This window comes from Coregonus lavaretus (assembly GCF_964263955.1).
Source record: "Coregonus lavaretus genome assembly, chromosome: 38".
Classification (NCBI taxonomy): domain Eukaryota; kingdom Metazoa; phylum Chordata; class Actinopteri; order Salmoniformes; family Salmonidae; genus Coregonus; species Coregonus lavaretus.
The window spans coordinates 31,751,358-31,778,248 of record NC_140025.1 but is presented as its reverse complement, the minus strand read 5'-3'; the positions used below and the strand labels follow the sequence as shown (position 1 = coordinate 31,778,248).

General features: G+C 41.9%; 1 protein-coding gene across 1 annotated transcript; it reads right to left on the bottom strand.

Annotated features, from left to right (window-relative positions):
• Positions 1 to 1,954: 1,954 nt before the first annotated feature.
• Positions 1,955 to 7,897, bottom strand: fgg (fibrinogen gamma chain). The gene is made up of 9 exons (XM_084155557.1): positions 7,771 to 7,897; positions 7,592 to 7,639; positions 6,914 to 7,097; positions 6,263 to 6,347; positions 5,749 to 5,879; positions 4,950 to 5,083; positions 4,503 to 4,687; positions 3,231 to 3,508; positions 1,955 to 2,510 (listed from the first exon to the last, which is right to left on the bottom strand). Exons 1-9 carry the CDS (start codon positions 7,831 to 7,833, stop codon positions 2,320 to 2,322), a joined length of 1,299 nt encoding a protein of 432 aa, XP_084011683.1. The 5' UTR covers positions 7,834 to 7,897; the 3' UTR covers positions 1,955 to 2,319.
• Between the last annotated feature and the right edge of the window lie 18,994 nt (positions 7,898 to 26,891).

Sequence of the window (26,891 nt, the reverse complement as noted above, 5' to 3'; positions counted from 1 at the left end):
TGTCCAGGCCCGTCGGAAGTTTGCTAGAGTGCATTTGGATGATCCAGAAGAGGATTGGGAGAATGTCATATGGTCAGATGAAACCAAAATATAACTTTTTGGTAAAAACTCAACTCGTCGTGTTTGGAGGACAAAGAATGCTGAGTTGCATCCAAAGAACACCGTACCTACTGTGAAGCATGGGGGTGGAAACATCATGCTTTGGGGCTGTTTTTCTGCAAAGGGACCAGGACGACTGATCCGTGTAAAGGAAAGAATGAATGGGGCCATGTATCGTGAGATTTTGAGTGAAAACCTCCTTCCATCAGCAAGGGCATTGAAGATGAAACGTGGCTGGGTCTTTCAGCATGACAATGATCCCAAACACACCGCCCGGGCAACGAAGGAGTGGCTTCGTAAGAAGCATTTCAAGGTCCTGGAGTGGCCTAGCCAGTCTCCAGATCTCAACCCCATAGAAAATCTTTGGAGGGAGTTGAAAGTCCGTGTTGCCCAGCGACAGCCCCAAAACATCACTGCTCTAGAGGAGATCTGCATGGAGGAATGGGCCAAAATACCAGAAACAGTGTGTGAAAACCTTGTGAAGACTTACAGAAAACGTTTGACCTGTGTCATTGCCAACAAAGGGTATATAACAAAGTATTGAGAAACTTTTGTTATTGACCAAATACTTATTTTCCACCATAATTTGCAAATAAATTCATAAAAAATCCTACAATGTGATTTTCTGGATTTTTCTCTCTCATTTTGTCTGCCATAGTTGACGTGTACCTATGATGAAAATTCCAGGCATCTCTCATCTTTTTAAGTGGGAGAACTTGCACAATTGGTGGCTGACTAAATACTTTTTTCCCCCACTGTAGGTATTTATTTTGTATTATAAACTGGGTTGTTCCAGCCCTGAATGCTGATTGGCTGACAGCCATGGTATATCAGACCATATACCACGGGTATGACAAAGCATTTATTTTTACTGCTCTAATTACATGGGTAACAAGTTTATAATAACAATAAGGCACCTCAGGTGTGCCACGGCTAAGGGCTGTATCAGGCACTCCGCGTTGCGTCATGCGTAAGAACAGCCCTTAGCCGTGGTATATTGGCCATATATAAGTTCTGATATCACATATATATAACATATATAACTTCTGAATAGCAGAATAATCATCCGGGGGGGGGGGGGGGGGGGGTGATTATGCCTGGGTTGAATTCTGAGAGGATGTGTCAACGGGAAACAAAGTAACACTATTAGGTTGGAATGTGAAGTAGGAATTTACCCTATTAAAGAGAGTATGTGGTGTGTTTTTTCCCCTCTAAGACAAAAGTGCCCACCAAAAACAGGGTCATGTTCAGTATGGAAAAAACATACAGAAACAGAGTTAAATTATAAAAAATCCTGGTATGTCCTTTATGATGTTCTATTTCAGCAATAAGGCCCGAGGGGACCAGTGTATCAAAATAGCTTCTAAAAATCGTTATCTAGAATAGTTAAAAATAGTTGAACGAATTGATTGAGTTATGTCTTCCCAGCACAGTGCCTTTTCTTTAAAAGCATTTCAATGCCGCCACCAACTTCCATGCTTCTGCAATTTATCATCAGATGCCTATGTGCAACTTATCATATCCTGCTTGTTGTATTTCTAAAGAAAATGTATGTCATATAAATGGGTATCATATTTTGCGCAGTTACAAGCGGTACCAGGAATGGATATCAGGGAAAGTACAATAAAGAAATTGGCATGGTCTTTTAAATGCTAGACCCTTGTGTAACCAACGTGATTCAGTGCCTTGGCCTGAGACTTGAAGACTTGTGTTAGCTCCCTGAGGTATTGCCTTGGCTTTTAGCTCAGAGGGCTTACACAATCTTATTGCATTCAGACCACCCGGGTTCAGTTACACGTGCACCTTAGATAATGTAGTGGGGGCAGGGGTATCTAAAACCAGCTCAAAATACATCTTACATTTAGAAAAACATTTATTCATTGGTCAAACCAACCAGATCTAATAAAACTCCATAGACACTAGATCAAGTTTGTTCTAACAGAAGGTGCTAAATAGAAGAAGTCAAACCAATCTACCAAGATCCAACAACAGGGATTTGATCATAGATCATATTTTAGGCAAGAGGACAAAACACGAAATTGATTGAACCAATAAAACAAAGATACAACAAGACAGAGGGCCATTTCCCCAGACATAGATTAATCCTGGAATGCATGTTTAATAGAGATTCTCCATGTGCTTCTTAGTCCAGGACTTGGCTTAATCTGTGCCTGGAAATTTCAAGAAAGTTCTAGCTAAGACGATATTGCAATATGTGTTTTAGTTGTCTCCCAGCCCTCCAAACTGTTTAACCCCTCCGGTCTGCTGTCCGTCCGCCGCCGCGATCCTATTGGTGGGGATGATCTTCATGGTAGTCTCCTTCATTGAGTACCAGCGGCTCTGCCACGTGGCCCAGATGATGCCGTTGTCGTAGCCTGACTCGCCGGCGTCCTTCTCCGTGTATTTCCCACCTAGGGATGGAAAGATCGAAAGACAGAGGTGTCAATCAAAAGTTTGTTATAAGTATGAAAATAACAGTGTTGGGCCTACTCGTAAATGTGGCCTTCTTGGAACGATAACAGTAAACATTTCAGAGAACCCCCAAAACGGACATTCGTAAAGGTTGGTAGTGATTTGCATAAATGTATAACTCTTGTATGGTTCATGTTACTTGGAGAGTAGTGTTCTTTAAAAGGAAGACCGCTGCTCCACTCAGGAGGCCGGTCTGTTTAAGGCATGGCATTGCAGTGCTTGAGGTGTCACTACAGACCCGGGTTCGATCCCGGGCTGTGTCGCAGCCGGCCGCGACCGGGAGACCCATGAGGCGGCGTACAATTGGCCCAGCGTCATCTGGGTTAGGGGAGGGTTTGGCCGGCCGGGATGTCCTTGTCCCATTGCGCTCTAGCGACTCCTGGGTCGCTAGCACAGTCGCCAGTTGTACAGTGTTTCCTGTGACACATTGGTGCGGCTGGCTTCCGGATTAAGTGAGCATTGTGTCAAGAAGCAGTGCGGCTTGGCAGGGTCGTGTTTTGGAGGACGCATGGCTCTCGACCTTCGCCTCTCCCAAGTCCATACGGAAGTTGCAGCGATGGGACAACGCTAACTACCAATTGGATATCACGAAATAGGGGAGAAAAAGGGGTTAAAAGAAAAGCGAGAGTGTGAGAGTGTGCACCTGTGCGTGTCCTTACCCTGGTAGTATTTCCCGTTGAGGTGGGCGGCGTGGCATCGGTTCATCCACCAACCGGAGCCGTCCTGCATAGCACAGTTACCCTGGAACTTGTCGTTGTCCTTGTCGCTGGTACTAAACTGCATGCCGTTGTGGGACGTGTAGAACTTGTCGCTGGGGTCATCTCCGAAGTCAAAGCCGTCGAACGCGTCACCCGCATCACCGCCGAAGTAGTAGGCGTAGGTCAGGCGGTACATGTCGACTTCCGGACCCACTTTGAACATGGCGTAGTCAGCATGTCTAAAGAAATAAAATGATTAGCTATTTTTATAAATTGGTTTTATGCGTGTGGTTTTATTGAATAAATAAGCCAGTGAGAAGATGACAAGAAAGGTAGGAGCGGTGCAGGTCAGAAAGGCATTGGGTCGGATTTGAACCCATGCCTACTGTGGTGCATGTGCCGGGGTCCGCGGCACTAAGCATTAGACCACACAGGCCACAAAGTATTCATATAAAATGCAGCATATTAGCCTGACGGCTTGAGTACTGGCCTCCAAAACCAGTGTCACAAAGTAGAATACGTTGTTTGCTTTGATTGTGGAGGTCAGTTCTTTCAGCTATGTAACTTGGCACCAGAAAATCTATTCCGCAAACTAAAGTCCAGAGGTTTGTGTGGAAAAACATGTTATTTGAAAGTTTGACACCTCACCAAAGAAAAGGCTTACTGCTGCTTATTTCCACAATTCCTCATAAAAATGGCACTAAATGGCACTAAATATTTCAGCACTAAATATATTAAAGGGCGAATCCTAACTTCCACTTAAGTTGAATTTCAACTTAGTCTCTTCTTGATATTAATGACTAAGTGAAAAGTTGCCTTGCTGAAGTTAGGATTCACCCCTAAATATTTCATTAATTTAGTGGAGAGAATTGCGCGAGTAAATGTGTCATACAGGCAAGACCAATGATGCCAAGCCCCCAATAACTTTGAGGGGGAATTGATAATAGCGAAATATGGTATTTATAGCATTTCTAATGCGTGAAACCTAGACACCACAGAATTGGATTGGTAAGCATCCCAGTGGGTCAAGTTGGTTGCAATGATGTCATTATAACGTCCTTACAACAGGTTGGAGTGACATCATTGGAACCAGTTTTACTTGATGGGATAAGACTTCGAGCCGTTCCCACCACATTATGAACACCAGTTAATTCATTTTCTATTCAGGAGGGGGAATGTAGAACCTAACTGTGCATTAATAGTAGCCTTAGTAGCGAATTTAGTTGTACATACTTCTTGTTGCCCTGCCAGTCGGTAAGCTCGATCCTGAGCACGTATGGGATGGTGGACTGGGTGGAGAGCAGGTGCATCTTCTCATTGCCCAGCCAGAACTCGCTGGTGTCATCTGGGGTCAGGTAGCCGAAGCCCTCTTTATACTGGACCCAGTCCTTGTTGAAGTCCACACTGCCATCACGTCTCTGTGGAGATATATGTTGGACGGTGGTTATGATAATAATACAGTATGTGGTTCCAATCAGGTTTGGGTCAATACCATTTCACTTTAGTCAATCCGAAAACTTAAATCCCAATTGGAATGTTTACTTATTCAAATAGAATTGTCCCCAACCCTGGTTCCAACTTCCAATGGCTCAGTGGGTTGGAGCATGGTGGTGTTGGGGTTTGAATCCTGCATGGGCCAACCATAATTAATATACTATGTGTAGGGAAGAACACACGTACCCTCTGCAGGACGGTAAAGCCGCGGCCGAAGCTGTCGATCTCGCAGTAGACCAGGAACTGCTCCTTAGCCTTCAGTGGCTTCACGTAGTACAGACCGCTGGTTTTGGCACCCTTGTTGGCAATATCCTGGCAATCTAATATAAAAAAAACAACATGCCATGATCATGTTGTTATGTGTTAATAACAAGGACTACTGTTCCCATAGGACAATGCGCTATACCCAATGGTTTTGTAGTATTTTGATTCTGTTTTTAGCCTGTTCCGGGACTACAGATGGAAATGAGCTCTGGCACTATTACCTTGCTGATTATGTTGATTATGTTGATTATGTTGATTATGTTGATTATGATCTTGCTCATTGTTGATTATTGTCCCTTGTCCCTGGTAAAGATCCACTCTGTGGTATTTATTAACAGCCATTTTTGATCATTTAAATTAAAGCTATACCTATTTATGGAAGAATCACTTATAAATGCCAAGAAATGCTATAAACTAATTAATTAAACTAATCAAAAATGCATTCATATAACTGGATTGATACCCCTTACTTAAAGAATATCACTTATAAATGCCAACATATGATATAAACAAAATAATTCATTAACCATCCCTAAAGTGCATCCAAATAACTGGATTGAGACAAATCTGCTCAGCCTATATTGATTGTGCCATTGACTCGCTTCTGACTAAACAAGCAACAAGGACAAATGACGGGTATGTAGAGTGAATTCTCCAGGAGCAGGGTTGAGCAACCTCTCTGATGAAATGAGAACGACCAGCAGAACGTTGTTGATTTCACCTTTCCCTGTAGTGGGTTTGATTTCCACAGTATCCTTGCAGGGATCTTTGCATTTCTGATCCAGCTGAATGGACATCTGTTTGAGGTCTAACATCCTCTTCTTGTTGGATTCCAGTGTCCCTTGGAGTTGACTGAGCAAAAGAGGGGAACAGATTGATAATGTTTCTCAGGTGATTTGGACATAAACTTAGATTGTGATTTAAATTGTAGGTCAGTGGGTGTATGACTTGACTATCAATGTGTTTGAAGTACATAGCATTTGACACTTGTACCCTTACTTAGTCCTGGTATTTCCAATTTTAGCAGGTATTTCGTCCCCAGCAGGAAAAACTGGTTGAAATAATTGTTTGTTGATGTCATTGACTGGTTTCAACCAGCTTTAGCCGCTGAGAGACATACGACCATTCGGGGTCAATTCCAACTAAATGCCAATCAATTCCAGAAGTGAATTGCTCTCCTAAGGAGAAGTTCCAAGTCCAATTCTAAGTGAATTGAGACCAAATTAGATTCTTACTATATTTGCTCCTCCTGAGAGACGATGGTCTTCTCAAAGCGCAGGACATCATCCAGTATGCTCGATGACCTTTTGTAGTGGACGTCTGTGGAACAATCAAAATACCTGCTTCAGTTACAGTAACCTACATGAATTACCAGAGTCTATAGTTATTTTAAAATGAGCCTAACACCTGGGTGTCTTCAGTAGGGCAAACTGTAGAAAAACATTTTACAAAGGAAAACAAAAATATGTGCTCTTATTGGACGAGTTCAGACAGTTCCTCTCGGATTCACTCTGTTTCAAAACGTTTCTCCCTATCGAACACAACCTCGATGAAGGTTATAGACAAACTGTTTGTGAAGTGATGCAAAATAAATCACATAGCAATGAAAAGCAGAGTGTACCTCATTGATGTATTTCTTTAAAGTTTCGACTTTTCTGCTACTGACTTCTCCACCACATCTAATAGTGTTAATTTTGTGTTTATTTTTATTTTGTATTAGCTAGTTTAACAAATAACCCAATATACAGAAAAGTCAAATATCCCAAGATACAGAAAAGTCAAATAACCCAAGATACAGAAAAGTCAAATAACCCAATATACAGAAAAGTCAAATAACCCAAGATACAGAAAAGTCAAATAACCCAAGATACAGAAAAGTCAATTACCTGCACCAGACTTCTGATGTTGTGTTGTCGAATCCTTCATATAGGTGACTTTCTCTGTGGCCCCTGTGGTAAGGTTGGTTATTCTTTTCAGGATATCCTCCATTTCATCAAGGTCCTTGTCTACCACCGGCTTGTACTTGTTGAGGTAGTCAGCCACGCCACATGTCGTTGGGCAGTACTTGCCCTACAACAGGCACAGAACACAGATGCTTTAATTTTAACACTATGTGAGAGATGGGGTGTCATCACAAATGACACCCCATTCCCTTTATAGTGCACTACTTTTGACCAAGGTGCATTGAGCTTTGGTCAAAAGTAGTGCACTTTATATGGACTAGAGTGACATTTGTGATGCATATTTATAATATATTGTTATATTGTGACAGTGGATGTGTAAGTATTGGAACATTTCATTGGATTCAAAGAAACTAGAAAATGTTTATTTACGTGTGTTCTTGAAGAGGCACCAACTAAATTGGTTGTAATACCCCAGCATAACTACATATCATATGCTTGTGAGGACTATAATTTAGCAACAAATCCATCTAAATAACAATGTCAATAAGCATACAATACAAAGAGGATGAAATAGTAAGATAGGGAATTTCTTCCAGTACACACACCACTTAACGAGCGGTGTAGAGTACATCGGTGCATCCCATGTACAATCATACTTACAAATCCGTCCCTTGGTGTGCATTCCTCGGAATAGTCTCCCCTTATTTGCTGTGGATCAGAAGCAAAACAGCACATTCTGTTACCTGAGTAGATGCTACTGTATCTCTTGTTGTTGCAGAACACTGTTTATGAGAGAACACGTCGAAAATGAAACAGGTTCATTGAAATTTGACACTTACTGCAGAGGAGAGGGAGAATAGCAAAAGAACGCCTGTGGCTGTAGACAAAAGTGAAGGAGCCATGTTGCTAGCCTTTGGCACACCAGTTGTGGTGTTGTCCAGTTGGAGAATGAAGAGCCTCTGGCCCCTGATGGCATATTTATCAGATCAAGGTCCTCCTTTCGGTAGCAGATAAGGGGTCCGAGTGTAAACAGAGCCGGGTCATCCCACTCATGTCCTAGTAGATGACTCAATGTTGGGATAACGTTGTGACTCAAATGTCCTATTACTCATCCTTTCCCAGATGTGACTGGGATTGATTGACAGGTTTGGTGTGGTTCCTTCCATGGCTTTGTGATCACAGGGATAGTCGCGGGCAGTAGGTTCACGTGGTGAACTTCGTTGGGGTCAAAACAACACTGGGTCAACCATGTCATATCATTACCTTGCAAATTCCACTCAAACCAAACATTACCTTGCAAATTCCACTCAAACCAGTATAAAACATATGACAAGATACTATATTAGATATTATTTTAGAGTGTTTTCTAAATAAAATTGTCTATTTCTGACAGCTATAATTAGTTAGTCCCCTTTATGGTTATTTTAGGACCGCAATCACTCCTTAAGTTACAGTCCTCTACTATTTGGCTGTTTTTGTGGGGAGAGTGATACACTATATATACAAAAGTATGTGGACAGCCCTTCAAATTAGTGGATTCACACAGCCATGTAATCTCCATAGACAAACATTTGCAGTAGAATGGCCTTACTGAAGAGCTCAGTGACTTTCAACGTGGCACCGTCATAGGATGCCACCTTCCCAACAAGTCAGTTTGTCAAATTTCTGCCCTGCTAGAACCGCCCTGGTCAACTGTAAGTGCTGTTATTGTGAAGTGGAAACGTCTAGGAGCAACAACGCAAAGTGGTAGGCCACACAAGCTCACAGAACGGGACCGCCGAGTGCTGAAGCACGTAATGTGTAAAAAAAAGCTGTCCTCGGTTGTAACACTCACTACCGATTTCCAAACTGCCTCTGGAAGCAATGTCAGCACAATAACTGTTCGTAGGGAGCTTTATGAAATGGGTTTCCATGGCGGAGCAGCCGCACACAAGCCTAAGATCACCATGCGCAATGCCAAGCATTGGCTGGAGTGGTGTAAAGCTCGCCACCATTGGACTTGAGCAGTAGAAATGCTTTCTCTGGAGTGATGAATTACGCTTCACCAACTGGCAGTCGAACGGACGAATCAGGGTTTGGCGGATTCTAGGAGAATGCTACCTGCCCCAATGCATAGTGCCCACTGTAAAGTTTGGTGGTGGAGGAATAATGTTCTGGGGCTGTTTTTCATGGTTCGGGCTAGGCCCCTTAGCTCCAGTGAAGGGAAATCTTAACGCTACAGCATACAATGACATTCTAGATGATTCTGTGCCTCCAACTGCATGACAATGCCCCCGTGCACAAAGCGAGGTCCATACAGAAATGGTTTGTCGAGATCGGTGTGGAAGAACTTGACTGGCCTGCACAGAGCCCTGACCTCAACCCCATCGAACACCTTTGGGATGAATTGGAACGCTGACTGTGAGCCAGGCTAATCGCCCAACATCAGTGCCCGACCTCACTCTTGTGGCGTTAGTTATGTTCCAACATCTAGTGGAAGGCCTTCCCAGAAGAGTGGAGGCTGTTTTAACAGCAAAGGGGGGATCAACTCCATAGTAATGTCCATGATTTTGGAATTAGATGTTCGACGAGCAGGCGCCCACATACTTTGGTAATGTAGTGTATAAGCTTAGTTAGTAAACAATGCAATTGTAAACAAAGGCTGTATAACCTTAAAACTATAATTCGTATATTTACATTTTAGTCATTTAGCAGACGCGGATGGTCAGTCCTTTCACCCATAGCGCTGACTATGAATTTGAGAGTGCCAACATTTCTTCAGGCCCATCCCTCAGCTGTTTACCGAAACAGAGACGGTGACGTTATTGTTTAAACTGCAGATTGCCCCTTTAACCCCAAATCCTTCCTTTAAACATTAGGAGAGTACAAATAGACCTAGCCCTGGATCAGCAGTTAGGAACAACTTGATCCATCCTCCCTCAATACTAACAGAACTAGTGGGCACAGAGCCACTGCCACTGCACTGTAGGCTAATGATTACCACCAACACAACATTTATTTTCCATTATGGAGACTCATTTGTGTTAATATTACATTTTTTTACATTTTTAGTCATTTAGCAGACGCTCTTATATTATCTTTTTATTTTATTTTTCATACTGGCCCCCTGTGGGAATCGAACCCACAACCCTGGCGTTGCAAACGCCATGCTCTACCAACTGAGCTACATCCCTGCCGGCCATTCCCTCCCCTACCCTGGACGACGCTGGGCCAATTGTGCGCCGCCCCATGGGTCTCCCTGTCGCGGCCGGCTACGACAGAGCCTGGATTCGAACCAGGATCTCTAGTGGCACAGCTAGGCCTTAGACCACTGCGCCACTCGGGAGTCTTTGATAGGCAATGCTGAGGCAGACAGTTAGAGCAATCTTGCTGATGCTATTTTGTTTCTTGCCGATGATTGAAGGAGACATTGGTATGGATCAATGCTCTGGCATACCATAGGAGAATCTCAATTGCATACTTTTTGCGACATCTGGCTTTCTGATCCAATGGGTTTTGAGAAGGAGCTGAGGAGAGAGGACGTGAGGATTATGCAATTGAGATTCTCCCCATGCTACTCGAGGTAGAAATTGCTATTAACCACAGATCAGATAATCCTTGATCCCCCTAATGGTTAACAACATTAGTATTGGGGTAAATTCCCCTTTCCCCCAATACTAATTTTAACCATTAGGGGGATGAAAAGTATCTGTAATGATGAAAAATGACCAGAGGGGTAAAGTAACTAATTACGAATACTCTCGTTACTGTCATTGAGTAGCTTTTCAGAGTACTTGTACTTTTTGAGTCAGTAATTTTATTTATACCTGAGTAAATATTAATTAAAGTAACAGTACTACTTGAGTAGGATATTTCAGTACACTTTCCACCCCAGGTGAGTGAGTGAAAGAGGGAGTTTGTGAGTGAAGGAAAGAGGGAGAGAGTGAGTGAATGAGTGAGTGAGTGAGTGAGTGAGTGAGTGAGTGAGTGAGTGAGTGAGTGAGTGAGTGAGTGAGTGAGTGAGTGAGTGAGTGAGTGAGTGAGTGAGGGAGGGAGGGAGAATGAGTGAGTGAATGTCAGCCGGTCACATAGACAGGTAACAAGTATGAGGGATTGAATGGGTGAAATTATTAGACGTTTATTTCTGAAGGCTGAAGTATACTGAAGTATACTAGCAACTTAATTGTTTATGTACTTTATTTTGTATAGCTTTTTTATTTATCAATACATTTGAATTGCTTTGAATGTTTAATTTATTTTCAAATGTAATAGTATGTTTTTGACATCCTTAATCTTTTACATACAGATATATGTGCCTGGTTGCAACTCATAAAATAAATGAACTTAGTTCCTGCAGTACATTCCTTTCCTCGCTTCATTTTTCAATTTAGTCCATGGAAAATATAATGTGTAACTGTCACGTTCATTCATCGACGGGACGGACCAAGGCGCAGCGTGATATGCATACATGTTTATTAACGAATAAACACAACGACAAAACAATAAACAAACGATACATGAAGTGCAAGGCACCACACCACACCACACCACACCACACCATACCACACCATACCATACCACACCATACCACACCACACCACACCACACCACACCAGTAATTTGACTTCTATTGAGTAAAATGTCATTAAAGTAACAGTACTTCTACTTGAGTAGGATATTTCAGTACTCTTTCCAACCCTGGTAATGACCCTCTGTCAGTAGTTGGGTGGGCAAATTTGTCCTACTCCAACCATGGCTTCATTTCTTAGGATAACCACCAGTGGGAGTTGAGCTACCATGATCTGAGGAACACTGGAGAGAGAGGCCATACAATTCAGTTGGTTAAGGTTAGGATTGGGGGGAGGGAAAGATGATACTAGAAACTTCACCCAGGAGCTCAAATTTAAGACAACGGTGTCCATATTAGAACAGCCTCAGTTTGGGTCTCAGCTTCTTACAGACAGTTACTAAAAGAGTGAACGTTCCTACAACCATTCTTTCTACAGGCAGTGAAAAGGAGGAAACGTTCCCACAACCATTCTTTTGACAGACAGTGAAAAAGAGGAAACGTTCCCACAACCATTCTTTTGACAGACAGTGAAAAAGAGGAAACGTTCCCACAACCATTCTTTTGACAGACAGTGAAAAGGAGGAAACGTTCCCACAACCATTAACAGGCCTGTGAATCACAGATAAATCTCTTTTAACCAGTCAATCTATCTGAATGAGCGTTGTTAAGCCTATAAAGTGAATCAAACTTAATGAACAAACACACTTCTGAAAAGGCTTTTGTGTCCCGTTGAGAAAAGAACAATGCGGGCAAAGACGGCACGGTCGGTGGTGACGCATGTCAAAACAATATTCCACTTCAATACCTCACTGTCAAGAAACGTTTGTTTACGACAGGGCATTTAATTATAGTTTCAGTAACATGTGGGCACTAATTGTTAGTTTCGCTTCGGCCTGTCAGGCAAACACGTTTCCATTTGTTGGAGTTGCGCAAAAACCAAAGCAGCTTTTTTTTTTTGAAGAGCTCAAAACGTTTTTATTCGTATTCTTGAGACACTCTCACACAAACAATTAAGCTATTAGGACTTTGTGATTTGAATTGGAGCCTAGCAGAGCACGTAGGGGCTGAATAGGGTAGAGAAATGTTAGAATGGAGGCTACTTCCACTGCTGTGCCCCCCAAAAAGACCTGCTTACGTACATTGCATGCAAATGTCCCCACTCGAAAGTCGCAAGGACAATGCAGCATGTTCAAGTGTGTTTTTTTGACGTCATTGAATTGTAACTAAAGCATGCCTACTGGTAAGGGAGCGATATGATAAGATAATAATAATAGTTTTACAGTTAAGGTGTGCTACAGTCTGGCACCCTTGATGAGCAAAAAATACTATAAAATAGAGATAATATATATATAATATATAATAATATACAAATACTGAGCTATATTGTATGCTCAACATTTTTGGAAAATTATATTACTTTATACTAATACAATTGCTCAGATATATATATATATATTTTTTTTAACAAGTAATACTTTTTATCTCTCAAAAAGATAGGGGTCAAAATGATTGGCACTACTGTTTTCAATACCTTTCAATACTTCACCTAAGGCACTGAGCCTTTTTCTAAAATGGTTAATTGACCACAAAATCAACATTTTGCAAAGGCCATCGCAGTCTCCGGACTTGGACCCCATTGAAAACCTATGGTTTGAATTGAAGAGGGTAGTCCATTAGTGCAAATGAAGGATATCAAGGATCTGGAAAGATTCTGTATGGAGGAATGTTCTAAGACCCCTCCCAATGTGTTCTTCAATCTCCTAAAACATTTGAGAAAAAGGATCAGTGCCGTTATCCTCGCAAGGTGAGGTATTGAAAGGTATTGAAAACTATCTTTTATAGAAAAAATATATTACTTGTTAAACAAAATCTATTTTTCTGAGCAATTGTATTAGTTTAATGCCGAAATCCTTAATGGTGAAACAGCCAGGTCCTTTTGCGATATTACAACAACAAAAAAGTTACTGAAAACAACAAACACTGTTTTTTTTTCTTCTATCACAGCACGTGGGATAGAAGAACACAATATGTTTTACCATGCTGCACGATGTCTCCTCAGCCCTGCAACAAAAACAATAACATAGCTCAGTGTGTGTATTATTTATTTTACACAGTCTTTTTTAAATAATCTTTATAAAGGGCAGGGGAGAACAACGGCCCCCTCTGAGGTAGTGCCCTTTATAGGGGAATAGGGTGCCATTTGGGACGGACATAGGGTTGTTACCTGCCACCGAATTGCAAGGCCGACCTCGGTACTGCAGGCATTGTTAGCAGAAAACAGGATACCCCATTATAGTGAATTGGTCTTCGGGGTCAATCTTCATATAAATAAACACATTTTTCGAAGACAATCATTGTACCAATATTTGCTTATAATACACCAGATGTATGTCCTTGAACCAATTACTTTTAAATCGCACACAGAATAAGTTATAATGATAATTTAGTTGCTAATGTCAGCCTGCAGTACAAACTGTTCTGACCTGAGACACCATCTTAACCGACTTGATTTGGCTTCAATGCGGTATTGAGTCTTCACATAAGACTGAATGGTGATCGATGGCTTTGTCCATTCATATACAGTGCATTCGGAAAGTATTCAGACCCCTTGACTTTTTCCACATTTTGTTATGTTACAGCCGTATTCTAAAATTGATTCAATCGTTATTTTCCCCTCATCAATCTACACACAATACCCCATAATGACAAAGCAAAAACAGGTTTTTAGATATTTTGCAAATGTATTAAAAAAAAAAATCCAATTGATGTAAGTATTCAGACCCTTTACTCAGTACTTTGTCGAAGCACCTTTGGCAGCGATTACAGCCTCGAGTCTTTTTGGGTATGATGCTACAAGCTTGGCAGACATGTATTAGGGGAGTTTCTCCCTTTCTTCTCTGCAGATCCTCTCAAGCTCTGTCAGGTTGGATGGGGAGCGTCGCTGAACAGCTATTTTCAGGTCTCTGCTCAAGTCCGGGCTCTGGCTTGGCCACTCAAGGACATTCAGAGACTTATCCCAAAGTCACTCCTGCATTGTCTTGGCTGTGTGCTTAGGGTCGTTGTCCTGTTGGAAGGTGAACCTTCGCCCCAGTCTGAGGTCCTGAGCGCTCTGGAGCAGGTTTTCATCAAGGATCTCATTGTACTTTGCTCCATTTATCTTTCCCTCGATCCTGATAAGTCTCCCAGTCCCTGCCGCTGAAAAACATCCCCACAGCATGACGATGCCACCACCATGCTTCACTGTAGGGATGGTACCAGGTTTCCTCCAGACGTGACGCTTGGCATTCAGGCCAAAGAGTTCAATCTTAGTTTCATCAGACCAGAGAATCTTGTTTCTCATGGTCTGAGTCCTTTAGGTGCCTTTGGCAAACTCCAAGAGGGCTGTCATGTGCCTTTTACTGAGGGGTGGCTTCCATCTGGCCACTACCATAAATGCCTGATTGGTGGAGTGCAGCAGAAATGGTTGTCCTTCTAGAAAGTTCTCCAATCTCCACAGAGGAACTCTGTCAGAGTGACCATCGGGTTCTTGGTCACCTCCCTGACCAAGGCCCTTCTCCCCCGATTACTCAGTTTGGCCGGGCAGCCAGCTCTAGGAAGAGTCTTGGTGGTTACAAACTTCTTCCATTTAAGAATGATGGAGGCCACTGTGTTCTTGGGGACTTTCAATGCTGCAGACATTTTTTGGTACCCTTCCCCAGATCTGTGCCTCGACACAATCCTGTCTCGGAGCTCTACGGACAATTCCTTCAACCTCATGGCTTGGTTATTGCTCTGACATGCACTGTCAACTGTGGGACCTTATATAGACAGGTGTGGGCCTTTCCAAATCATGTCCAATCAATTGAATTTACCACAGGTGGACTCCAATCAAGTTGTAGAAACATCTCAAGGATGATCAATGGAAACAGAATGCACCTGAGCTCAATTTCGAGTCACATAGCAAAGGGTCTGAATACTTATGTAAATAAGGTATTTCTGTAATTAGCAAACATTTCTAAAAACCTGTTTTTGCTCTGTCATTATGGGGTATTTTGTGTAGATTGATGAGGAATAAAATTAGTTTAATCCATTTTAGAATAAGGCTGTAACGTAGCAAAATGTGGAAAAAGTCAAGGGGTCTGAATACTTTCCGAATGCACTGTATACAGTCAGTCATTGATCAAGAGTGCCAATAATTTTGGACTTTATTGTATTTCAATGTATTGAAACACATTGATTACATTTTAATTCCTTTTGAAAATAGAAAAACTTGTTTGTTGTGGATAATTGGTAAAGCATTTAGCCCCCTGGATATATTACAATAGAGGGCATTCAGTATTTATATTCAGGAATATGCATGCATCTCCTGTCCTGTCTAAAAGAATAAACATCACTGCAGCCAGTGGCTGACCTAAAATGGCTTTGAACCTCCTGAGAAAGTTTGTCAGACATACTGACACACCAAGTTTTACTATGAGGCAGGATGTGAAAGCTATGACACATTTCATTGTCCAAAATCAATAATCGGTCTGTAATCAATTACATTAATCACCATTGTAAAAACAACCAAAAAATGTTGTGACAGTCCTTTTCATTGTGGTCCTCCTGGGAAGAGAGTTGTTCCGAACTACACACATTGTTAGCCCTGAAGCTAACACTGAAGCTACACACATTGTTAGCCCTGAAGCTAACACTGAAGCTACACACATTGTTAGCCCTGAAGCTAACACTGAAGCTACACACATTGGGTGTACTGTGTAGCCCCAAAGCTACACACATTGTTAGCAACAAAGCCTATGAACAAAAACAAGGCTTCCAATGGCCAACTTTGCTCCTAATTGGCTGCGGTATCTGGTATGTATTTTTAAGGAACTTTTGGAGGATGGAACCAGATGGCCATTTGTTTCTGGCAGCGAGACTATAAACAACATATCAGTGTCCTCATATGTCCCAAGACTTGGAGAGGAATACTTGGTTCATTTGAGGCCATGGAAGAGACAATATTTCCTGTTTGTTTATTAAAGGCCTACTACTGAATATGAACCATCAGGGCGTTCTAGGTCGTTGTTGTTTTCAGTCGCCTGACACAGATTATCAGCCTGGACCCTAGCCTAAACAGCCTGGTTATGATCTCCTGAAGTATGTCATTTAGCAGACACTTTTATCTAAAGTGACTTACAGTAGCGCCGCCATACATTGTCGTATGGGTGGCCCCAGCAGGATTTGAACCCACGACCCTGGCGTTGCAAGAGATCCGCAAGGAGGGTTGCACTGTCGCCTTTCGCTACATTGGTGTCAGAAGTGGGATGCTGTCTGTGAGGTCATCGGAGAGTCGTGTTCGTGTGAAGGACTTGTTATAATAAAGTGCAGTGTAAAGACCCTTGCCTAGGTAGGCTTTCGAGCTGGGAGACCAGGGGTTCAAGACCCACAAGGGACATTGCCCTGTCACTGTTTGTTACAATACAATACAGCAATTTCCTGAGATGCCCAACAAGACTGCAATAAAGACGACTAGGAATGCAATCTCAATGTTGTAGCGCTCATGTGCTTTCATTTGACCATGGGCAAAAGAGTGGTAGCGAACAATTCCACAACGAGGGTTTGATTGAATTGAGCTCCGTGTTCTGATACGTTGGGCATGAGTTGTGAGACATTAGCTTCATACAGGCCTACTAGGCCAGGAGTTGAATCCCAGCAAAATGCCTGACACTCCTCTAAGCTGTTTTCCAAGGGATTTCAAGCATTCAGGGGGTTGAGAAATCTGAGGAATTGGGATCTCTGACTGGGCAGTAGTGGTACACTGCTCTGAGCAGTGCCATCTGAATGCATTCAAAACGAAGGCTAACTGAGCCAGTGCAACCAAAACACTAATTTCTGATTTTTTTACTGAGGGGAAAACTGTCACATCTCTGTTTGTCTCAGACAGTAATTGGTTGCTTATAGCGTTTCTACAATGGAATGTATTCAAAGGTTTAAATGAGGACAAACTGCACCAGTGCAATCAAAACACCTCAAACTCAATTCTGATTTTTCACTGTCTCAGACAGTAATAGGTTGCTTGGAGCATTTCCACGTGGTTCTGTTGGGTTTTGTGTGGTTGCATGTTCCACCACAGAACCATATGCATGGAATATTTTGGGGGGTATCTTTTTCTGCTTCATTTAGACAGATTAGTGGAAGAGGGGGAGATAGATGAAGGAGACACAGAGTAGGTAGGGTGGACATGGGAATCGAACCCCCAGTCTCTGGGGTCAACCTACACTGAATGTACAAAATATTAGGACATAGACTGACCAGGTGAATCCAGTTGAAAGCTATGATCCCTCATTGATGTCACTTGTTAAATCCACTTCAATCCACTTTAAATTATCTCCCTCTCTCCCTCCCGTCCCGGAGGACCTGAGCCTTAGGACAATGCCTCAGGACTACCTGGCCTGATGACTCCTTGCTGTCCCCAGTCCACCTGGTCGTGCTGCTGCTCCAGTTTCCACTCTTCTGCCTGCGGCTATGGAACCCTGACCTGTTCACCGGATGTGCTACCTTGTCCCAGACCTGCTGTTTTCAACTCTCTCTCTCTACCGCACCTGCTATTTCAACCTCTAAATGCCCGGCTATGAAAAGCCAAGTGACATTTACTCCTGATGTACAGACCTGTTGCAACCTCTACAACCACAGTGACTTTTATTTGACCCTGATGGTCATCTATGAACGTTTGAACATCTTGGAGAAAAATCTGGCCTTAATGGCCATGTACTGTTATAATCTCCACCCGGCACAGCCAGAAGGGGACTGGCCACCCCTCAAAGCCTGGTTTCTCTCTAGGTTTCTTCCTAGGTTTCTGCCTTTCTAGGGAGTTTTTCCTAGCCACCGTGCTTCTACATCTGCATTGCTTGCTGTTTGGGGTTTTAGGCTGGGTTTCTGTATAGCACTTTGTCTGCTGATGTAAAAAGGGCTTTATAAATAAAATGTGATTGATTGAACTTGATTGAATCAGTGTAGATGAAGGGGAGGAGATTTTTAAGCCTTGAGACAATTGAGACATGGATTGTGTATGTGTGCCATTCAGAGGTTGAATGGGTAAGACAAAAGATTGAAGTACGTTTGCACGGGGTATGGTAGTAGGTGCCAGATTCACCAGTTTGTGTCAAGAACTGCAACGCTGCTGGGTTTTTCACGCTCAACAGTTTCCTGTGTATATCAAGAATGGTCCACTACCCAAAGGACATCAAGCCAACTTGACACAACGGTGGGAAGCATTGGAGTCAACATGGGCCAGCATCCCTTTGGAATGCTTTTAACACCTTGTAGAGTCCATGCCTCGACTAATTGTTCTGAGGGCAAAAGAGGGATGACTGAATATTAGGAAGGTGTTGCTAATGTTTTCTACACCCAGTGTATATGTGCTATGAGTAGTGTATTATCGGGTAGGGCGATATTTGGGCGGACTTCTACAATATGCTACTCCAAATATCGCGATATCCGATATAATCGTTTTGCACCGTAAATGACTAAATCAATTCAAATCAAATGTTATTTGTCACATACATGTGTTTAGCAGATGTTATAGCGGGTGTAGCGAAATGCTTGTGCTTCTAGCTCCGACAGTGCAGTAATATCTAACAAGTAATATCTAACAATTTCACAACATATACCCAATACACACAAAACTAGTAAGGAATGGGATTTAAGAATATATACATATATGGACAAGCAATGACAGAGCGGCATGGACTAAGATACAGTAGAATATTATAGAATAGAACGCAGTATATACATATGAGATGAGTAGTGCAAGAAATGTAAACATTATTACAGTGACTAGTGTTCCATTTCTTAAAGTGGCCAGTGATTTCAATAGGCAGCAGCAGCCTCTAATGTGCTAGTGATGGCTATTTAACAGTCTGATGGCCTTGAGATAGAAGCTGTTTTTCATTCTCTCGGTCCCAGACTGTGCAATTGTTGCCCTTAATTATGATATTATAGTCACATTCTCAATAAATAATCTTTTTGTGGCAAAAAACTAAGGCTTAGATCAAGACGGCACAGTTTTGATTTGTAAAGTTCAAAGTATAGTCTTGCACATCACGATATATGGTCAATGTCAAATATCACGATATTCGATGTAATTATACAGTACCAGTCAAAAATTTGAACACACCTACTCATTCCAGGGTTTCTCTTTATTTTTACTATTTTCTACATTGTAGAATAATAGTGAAGACATCTAAACTATGAAATAACACATATGGAATCATGTAGTAACCAAAAAAGTGTTAAACAAACCACAATATATTATATATTTGAGATTCTTCAAAGTAGCCACCCTTTGCCTTGATGACAGCTTTGTACACTCTTGGCATTCTCTCAACCAGCTTCATAAGGTAGTCACCTGGAATCCATTTCAATTAACAGGTGTGCCTTCTTAAAAGTTAATTTGTGATATTTCTTTCCTTCTTAATGTGTTTGAGCCAATCAGTTGTGTTGTGATAAGGAAGGGGTGGTATACAGAAGATAGCCCTATTTGGTAAAAGACCAAGTCCATATTATGGCAAGAACAGCTCAAATAAGCAAAGAGAAATGACAGTCCATCATTACTTTAAGATGAAGGTCAGTCAATACGGAACATTTCAAGAACTTTGAAAGTTTCTTCAAGTGCAGTCACAAAAAACATCAAGCGCTATGTTGAAACTGGCTCTCATGAGGACCACCACAGGAAAGGAAGACCCAGAGTTACCTCTGCTGCAAAGGATATGTTCATTAGAGTTACAAGCCTCAGAAATTGCAGCCCAAATAAATGTTTCACAGAGTTCAAGTAACAGACACATCTTAACATCAACTGTTCAGAGGAGACTGCATGAATCAGGCCTTCATGGTCAAATTGCTGCAAAGAAACCACTACTAAAGGACACCAATAATAAGAAGAGACTTGCTTGGGCCAAGAAACACGAGCAATGGACATTAGACCGTTGGAAATGTGTCCTTTGGTCTGATGAGTCCAAATGTGAGATTTTTTATTCCAACCGCCGTGTCTTTGTGAGACGCAGAGTACGTGAATTGATGATCTCCGTATGTGTTGTTCCCACCATGAAGCATGGAGGCGGAGGTGTGATGGTGTGGGGGTGCTTTGCTGGTGACACCGTCTGTGATTTATTTAGAATTCAAGGCACACTTAACCAGCATGGCTACCACAGCATTCTGCAGCGATACGCCATCCCATCTGGTTTGCGCTTAGTGGGACTATCAGTTGTTTTTCGACAGGACAATGACCCAAAACACACCACAAGGCTGTGTACAGGCTATTTGAGATGGTTTGGGATGAGTTGGACCATAGACTGAAGGAAAAGCAGCCAACAAGTGCTCAGCATATGTGGGAACTCCTTCAAGACTGTTGAAAAAGCATTCCTCATGAAGCTGGTTGAGAGAATGCCAAGAGTGTGCAGAGCTGTCATCAAGGCAAAGGGTGGCTACTTTGAAGAATCTAAAATCTAATATATACTTTGATTTGTTTAACACTTTTTTTTACTACATGATTCCATATGTGTTATTTCATCAGTTTGATGTCTTCACTATTATTCTACAATGTAGAAAATAGTAAAAATAAAGAAAAACCCTTGAATGAGTAAGTGTGTCCAAACTTTTGACTGGTACTGTATATCGGCTGATTCAGCCCAACCCTAGTGTGTTACAACTAAAACACAGTCCACAGGCCACTATATGTATGAAAATGTATGCACTCACTAACTGTAAGTCGCTCTGGATAAGAGTGTCTGCTAAATGACTAAAATGTAATGTAAATGTAAAATGTAAATGTAGATCACATATTTAAAATGCTGTTCCTGTGAGAGATCGACCCACTGGGGGACCACTTTCTCAGACCTACTTGCCCCCAATAGGGGCCCATTATATTCAACATACAGTATGCTTGGAGGTCATTCGGTGGATCAGTAAGCCCAGCTGTGCTCCTCTACTTCGTCCCACTTCCATCTACAATACATGGCATTCTCATGGTATTCCTCTCTAGAAAATGCACTCATTGTTCTCTCAGGAACTTGGCTATACTGTGCTAGCACTTGCCTGTACTCTAGTACCTATTACAAAACTAGGGCATTATAACATTTCTAGTCTAAAGAGCGCCTTGGAATTGTTTTTAATTGTACAAATAGGCCTGTACATATTCACCCAGGCAGCGCTCCGGCATTTTCTTATTTCCACTAGGGCCTTTATTGATGGATCAATATGTAACATGCTGTAAATTAACCGTAACTGACCCTTATAATAGCTCTGTTTTGTATTGGGCACACATGTATCACCATGCACACCACCATAAACACAATGCTAGTTGTATCTTATTTACTGGTAGCCAGGCTACATTTCTGGCAAGGGTGTCGTACATCTTCTCTCAGTTCTGTTTCACTTTCCATACCAAAGCAAACAGTTTTTATCACCCCGCTGTTGACATAGGTGATAAATCACACCTCGGCTACCTCTCCGTGACCCACTTTTACTATGGGAAACAACATGCGAAACACAGGCACCCAGACAGATAAGGCCTGGCTGACCTGGGAGTGAACTGTCGGGCCCCCAAACCTAAACAACCGTGAATTCTCCACGAACTCTCATTGAACTGTCCTCTTCCTCCTCCTTGAGACTGGAGAGAGACGCCAGATGGAAAGTGTTTCCTAGTGCTCTTGTTCTCTCTCAAGTGCCAGTAAGAAATACTTATTTTCTAGGCTCGAGACCAACTGATAAGATAGGGCTTGGATGCTCTGTCCTGTGTTGGTGTGACTGTCTGTTGAGGGGAGTTTGTGTTGGAGAGTTTTTAATCACGTATGCATTACCATGAGAAAACAGAACACCTCTTCTTGTAAATAGCGAAGATGCAGTTTTGTTTATTAGTTACACTGATGTAACTGCAGAGAGATTTGAACCTGCAATCTGCCCTTTTCTAGTCCTGTATTTAGTCTGCTGCACCCACTGATGTGTATAAACCGTACATGACTGACAGGGGGCGCTGTATTGAATCCACCGCGCAGCCATTTTGGTGGTACGCCTTCATTGCAACAATTTTTTCGGGAAGCTATACAAATTCATTTATTAATGTCTACATTCGTTTTTGACAAGTATATTCTATTACAGACACCTTACAGACACCTTAAAACTTTAAAATTAGATTATATGAACTAAACATAAAAAAAAAAAAAATCTTTAAAGTATTTTGTTAGAGAGTACTAATGTTGCTGTCCCCATTACAACAAAGAAATACTTAAATACATTTTGTGGTGTCGAATTCCATTAATTCCTATGGAAGACTGCTCCTTCTGGGGAGTACCAATATGGCCGCCAATGGCACCAAAGCCTCTCACTGGCCATTATATTGGCTTCACCACTAAGAGATAACTGATGTATTTCATTTTCATTACATATACAGTACAGTTGGCTGTTCAGTCAGTTAGTCTAATAATTTCAAGTCTCAATATGGGGCAAATCCTAACATTATGTTAAGACAAATGTTAATTTAGTCTCCCATTGACATCAATGCATGACCAAGTGGAAATTCTGCTTAAAGATGGAATCCGCAGAAGGGGGAAACAGCACAACTGGCTGCCCCACAACTGTTGTTATAGGTTTTGTTACCGAGCTGAGGGGCGTCGCACAGCATGTAAAAAAAAAAGTACATATCATGCTCTTCTATCGCGCGTGCAATGATGTCCGAGGGGAAAAACAGTGTTTGTGGTTTGCAGCAACTTCTTTGTTGTTGTATCGCAAACGGACGTGGCAGTTTTACCACTAAGGTTTCCAGCTTTAAGTGGAAGTTTAGATTCACCCCTATTTGCCTTTGCAACCCTAAATGGTTAAATTAGTTAGACAGTGTATATCACTGCCAGTTCAGTCAAAAGAAAGCAATGTGCATAAAGAGCCATTTTTGGGTTATCCTCAAACTGGTAGCTCTCACCTAGCACCTCGCCAACGTGCTTCTCTCAGTAATAATCTCAAGTTTATGGGGTAAGAACAAAGCTGACACTGACTATTGGTGTAAATTCCAGAAAATCACATTGTAGGATTTTTTATGAATTTATTTGCAAATTATGGTGGAAAATAAGTATTTGGTCACCTACAAACAAGCAAGATTTTTGGCTCTCACGGACCTGTAACTTCTTTTTTAAGAGGCTCCTCTGTCCTCCACTCGTTACCTGTATTAATGGCACCTGTTTGAACTTGTTATCAGTATAAAAGACACCTGTCCACAACCTCAAACAGTCACACTCCAAACTCCACTATGGCCAAGACCAAAGAGCTGTCAAAGGACACCAGAAACAAAATTGTAGACCTGCACCAGGCTGGGAAGACTGAATCTGCAATAGGTAAGCAGCTTGGTTTGAAGAAATCAACTGTGGGAGCAATTATTAGGAAATGGAAGACATACAAGACCACTGATAATCTCCCTCGATCTGGGGCTCCACGCAAGATCTCACCCCGTGGGGTCAAAATTATCACAAGAACGGTGAGCAAAAATCCCAGAACCAGACAGGGGGACCTAGTGAATGACCTGCAGAGAGCTGGGACCAAAGTAACAAAGCCTACCATCAGTAACACACTACGCCGCCAGGGACTCAAATCCTGCAGTGCCAGACGTGTCCCCCTGCTTAAGCCAGTACATGTCCAGGCCCATCTGAAGTTTGCTAGAGTGCATTTGGATGATCCAGAAGAGGATTGGGAGAATGTCATATGGTCAGATGAAACCAAAATAGAACTTTTTGGTAAAAACTCAACTTGTCATGTTTGGAGGACAAAGAATGCTGAGTTGCATCCAAAGAACACCATACCTACTGTGAAGCATGGGGGTGGAAACATCATGCTTTGGGGCTGTTTTTCTGCAAAGGGACCAGGACGACTGATCCGTGTAAAGGAAAGAATGAATGGGGCCATGTATCGTGAGATTTTGAGTGAAAACCTCCTTCCATCAGCAAGGGCATTGAAGATGAAACGTGGCTGGGTCTTTCAGCATGACAATGATCCCAAACACACCGCCCGGGCAACGAAGGAGTGGCTTCGTAAGAAGCATTTCAAGGTCCTGGAGTGGCCTAGCCAGTCTACAGATCTCAACCCCATAGAAAATCTTTGGAGGGAGTTGAAAGTCTGTGTTGGCCAGCGACAGCCCCAAAACATCACTGCTCTAGAGGAGATCTACATGGAGGAATGGGCCAAAATACCAGCAACAGTGTGTGAAAACCTTGTGAAGACTTACAGAAAACGTTTGACCTGTGTCATTGCCAACAAAGGGTATATAACAAAGTATTGAGAAAGTTTTGTTATTGACCAAATACTTATTTGCCACCATAATTTGCAAATAAATTCATTAAAAATCCTACAATGTGATTTTCTGGAGAAAAAAAATCTCATTTCGTCTGTCATAGTTGACATGTACCTATGATGAAAATTACAGGCCTCTCTCATCTTTTTAAGTGGGAGAACTTGCACAATTGGTGGCTGACTAAATACTTTTTTCCCCCACTGTAACTATGGGGCCATTTGACAGGGGAGTAAATCTCTGAGTGGGGAGACCCCAAAGGTTTGTTTGAATACCACCTAGGAGTTCAATTTAGGGTCACAGACTGTAAACTCATTCAGCTGAACTTGGTATGACCACCAGAAGTGGAACGTGAGAGCGCTGGTTGACATGTGGTTATCATAATGTTCTTAATTTTTATACCACATTCTGCATATGATCATTTCTTAAAATGTGACAACATTTGGTTTATATAATAATGTATATACCCATGAATAGAGTTGTGTTAGTTACAAATAAGTAGGTCTATGTTTCATTTGTAAATCACAAAATGTCATGCAAAATCTATGTAAATTGCATAATTTAATGTCAACTTCAAGATTTATAAATCACTCTACCCATGTTTCCAGCCACAGTTTTTAAAGTTATACCGTATAACATTTTTTATGACAGCTGTGATGGAAACAGAAAGTTTCCGTACCATTTTATAAATGCCGACAGATCATTTGTTCGTTCGACATGGTGGGATCTTTTAGTAACCGTAAAATTAATTATGCGAGAAATGGCAGTGGAAACTCCTTTATGCACAAATATTGATATAATAACCAACATCTCGAAGTAAACTTGGAGTCACGCGATGACATGATGTGTGGTCCTCCCACTACGACTCGGGAAACCACAGAGTTTATTAGGCTACAGATTAAATAAATTATGATGAACTTCACAGGGTGGTGAAAGTGCACGGTATCAGCTTGATGCACCTTTCCAATAAATATCGAGAGTCTTATTCTGGTGACATGATGATCGATGCTTGACTGCCATTTAGTAAATAAAAATATTATTGCTCTTATCCATAATAATCTCATCATGTAGGCTATTGTAGACTAACCTACCCGCAGAGTTTACCCGCACTGTATCTGCGAGCTGTTGGCTAGACCAGACTGGGCACATTTTCTATTTAACACAACAGATTTTGTGACAAAACTATCAGTAGAGTTGAAACTGCAATGGAAACACATTGAACATTAGATTTGTATTTGGTACATGAAAACTTAAGCGAAAAAGTACATTTTGGGTGCACTATGTCATCAGGCACTGATTTTCCTCCGCAACAAGGCGCTTGGACTCTAATTTTTACCGTTACAAAATGTCATGTCACTTTCTAACACAATGGAAGCAGAGTGGATTTATACAGGTTCTGCGCATATGTTAGGATTGTTAGGCTATATATCGAAGTGGTTTATGATAAAGTCTACACTTCAGGCACTGTCAAGATCTGATCATCTGTCCAGACTTAGACAAACACTGAACTGCAAATCCTGTTGGATTTGACATCTTAAGACGCCAGTCAGTTAGGGTTGAGGGAGGTTTGAGGTCAACAGGCTCTTGACTTGACCTTGATGTGACCACAACACAACCCTTTTCTGACCCCAACAAGACCACTTCAAATCTGCAGTCTTACAAAGGTCAGTGACAGTCAGACCTCAACTTTCAACCCCAAATATTTTGGTTGATAAGAGGCGGGTTAGAAGTTCATGCAAGACATTTGGACCCCATCTTTGTTTACTTTTGTATTTTTCAACATCAACCCGCTTTGGAGCCTTTGTTATGGACTCAGGACCTCAAGTTAATGTACAGTTTCAATGATAACATGATAAGCCACTAGTTTTGGGGTTGAGGGGGGTCGTTGGCAGGCCAAAACGAAGGCAGGCCAAAACTGGACTGACAGCGATAGCCCCGCTAAGGCAGCCCTACCAAGGCAGCCCTCCTAACCCTCTGTTAGCCTGTATTTTGAGGGCAATAAAAACCTGGTTCTCCTGTTCAACTTCAGCTACCATCTCCTCATTCTTTTAGGTAGCTAGCTAGCTAAGGAATGGACCCGTTTACGCTAAAATATTATACATGTTAACAGGGAATGCTTGATG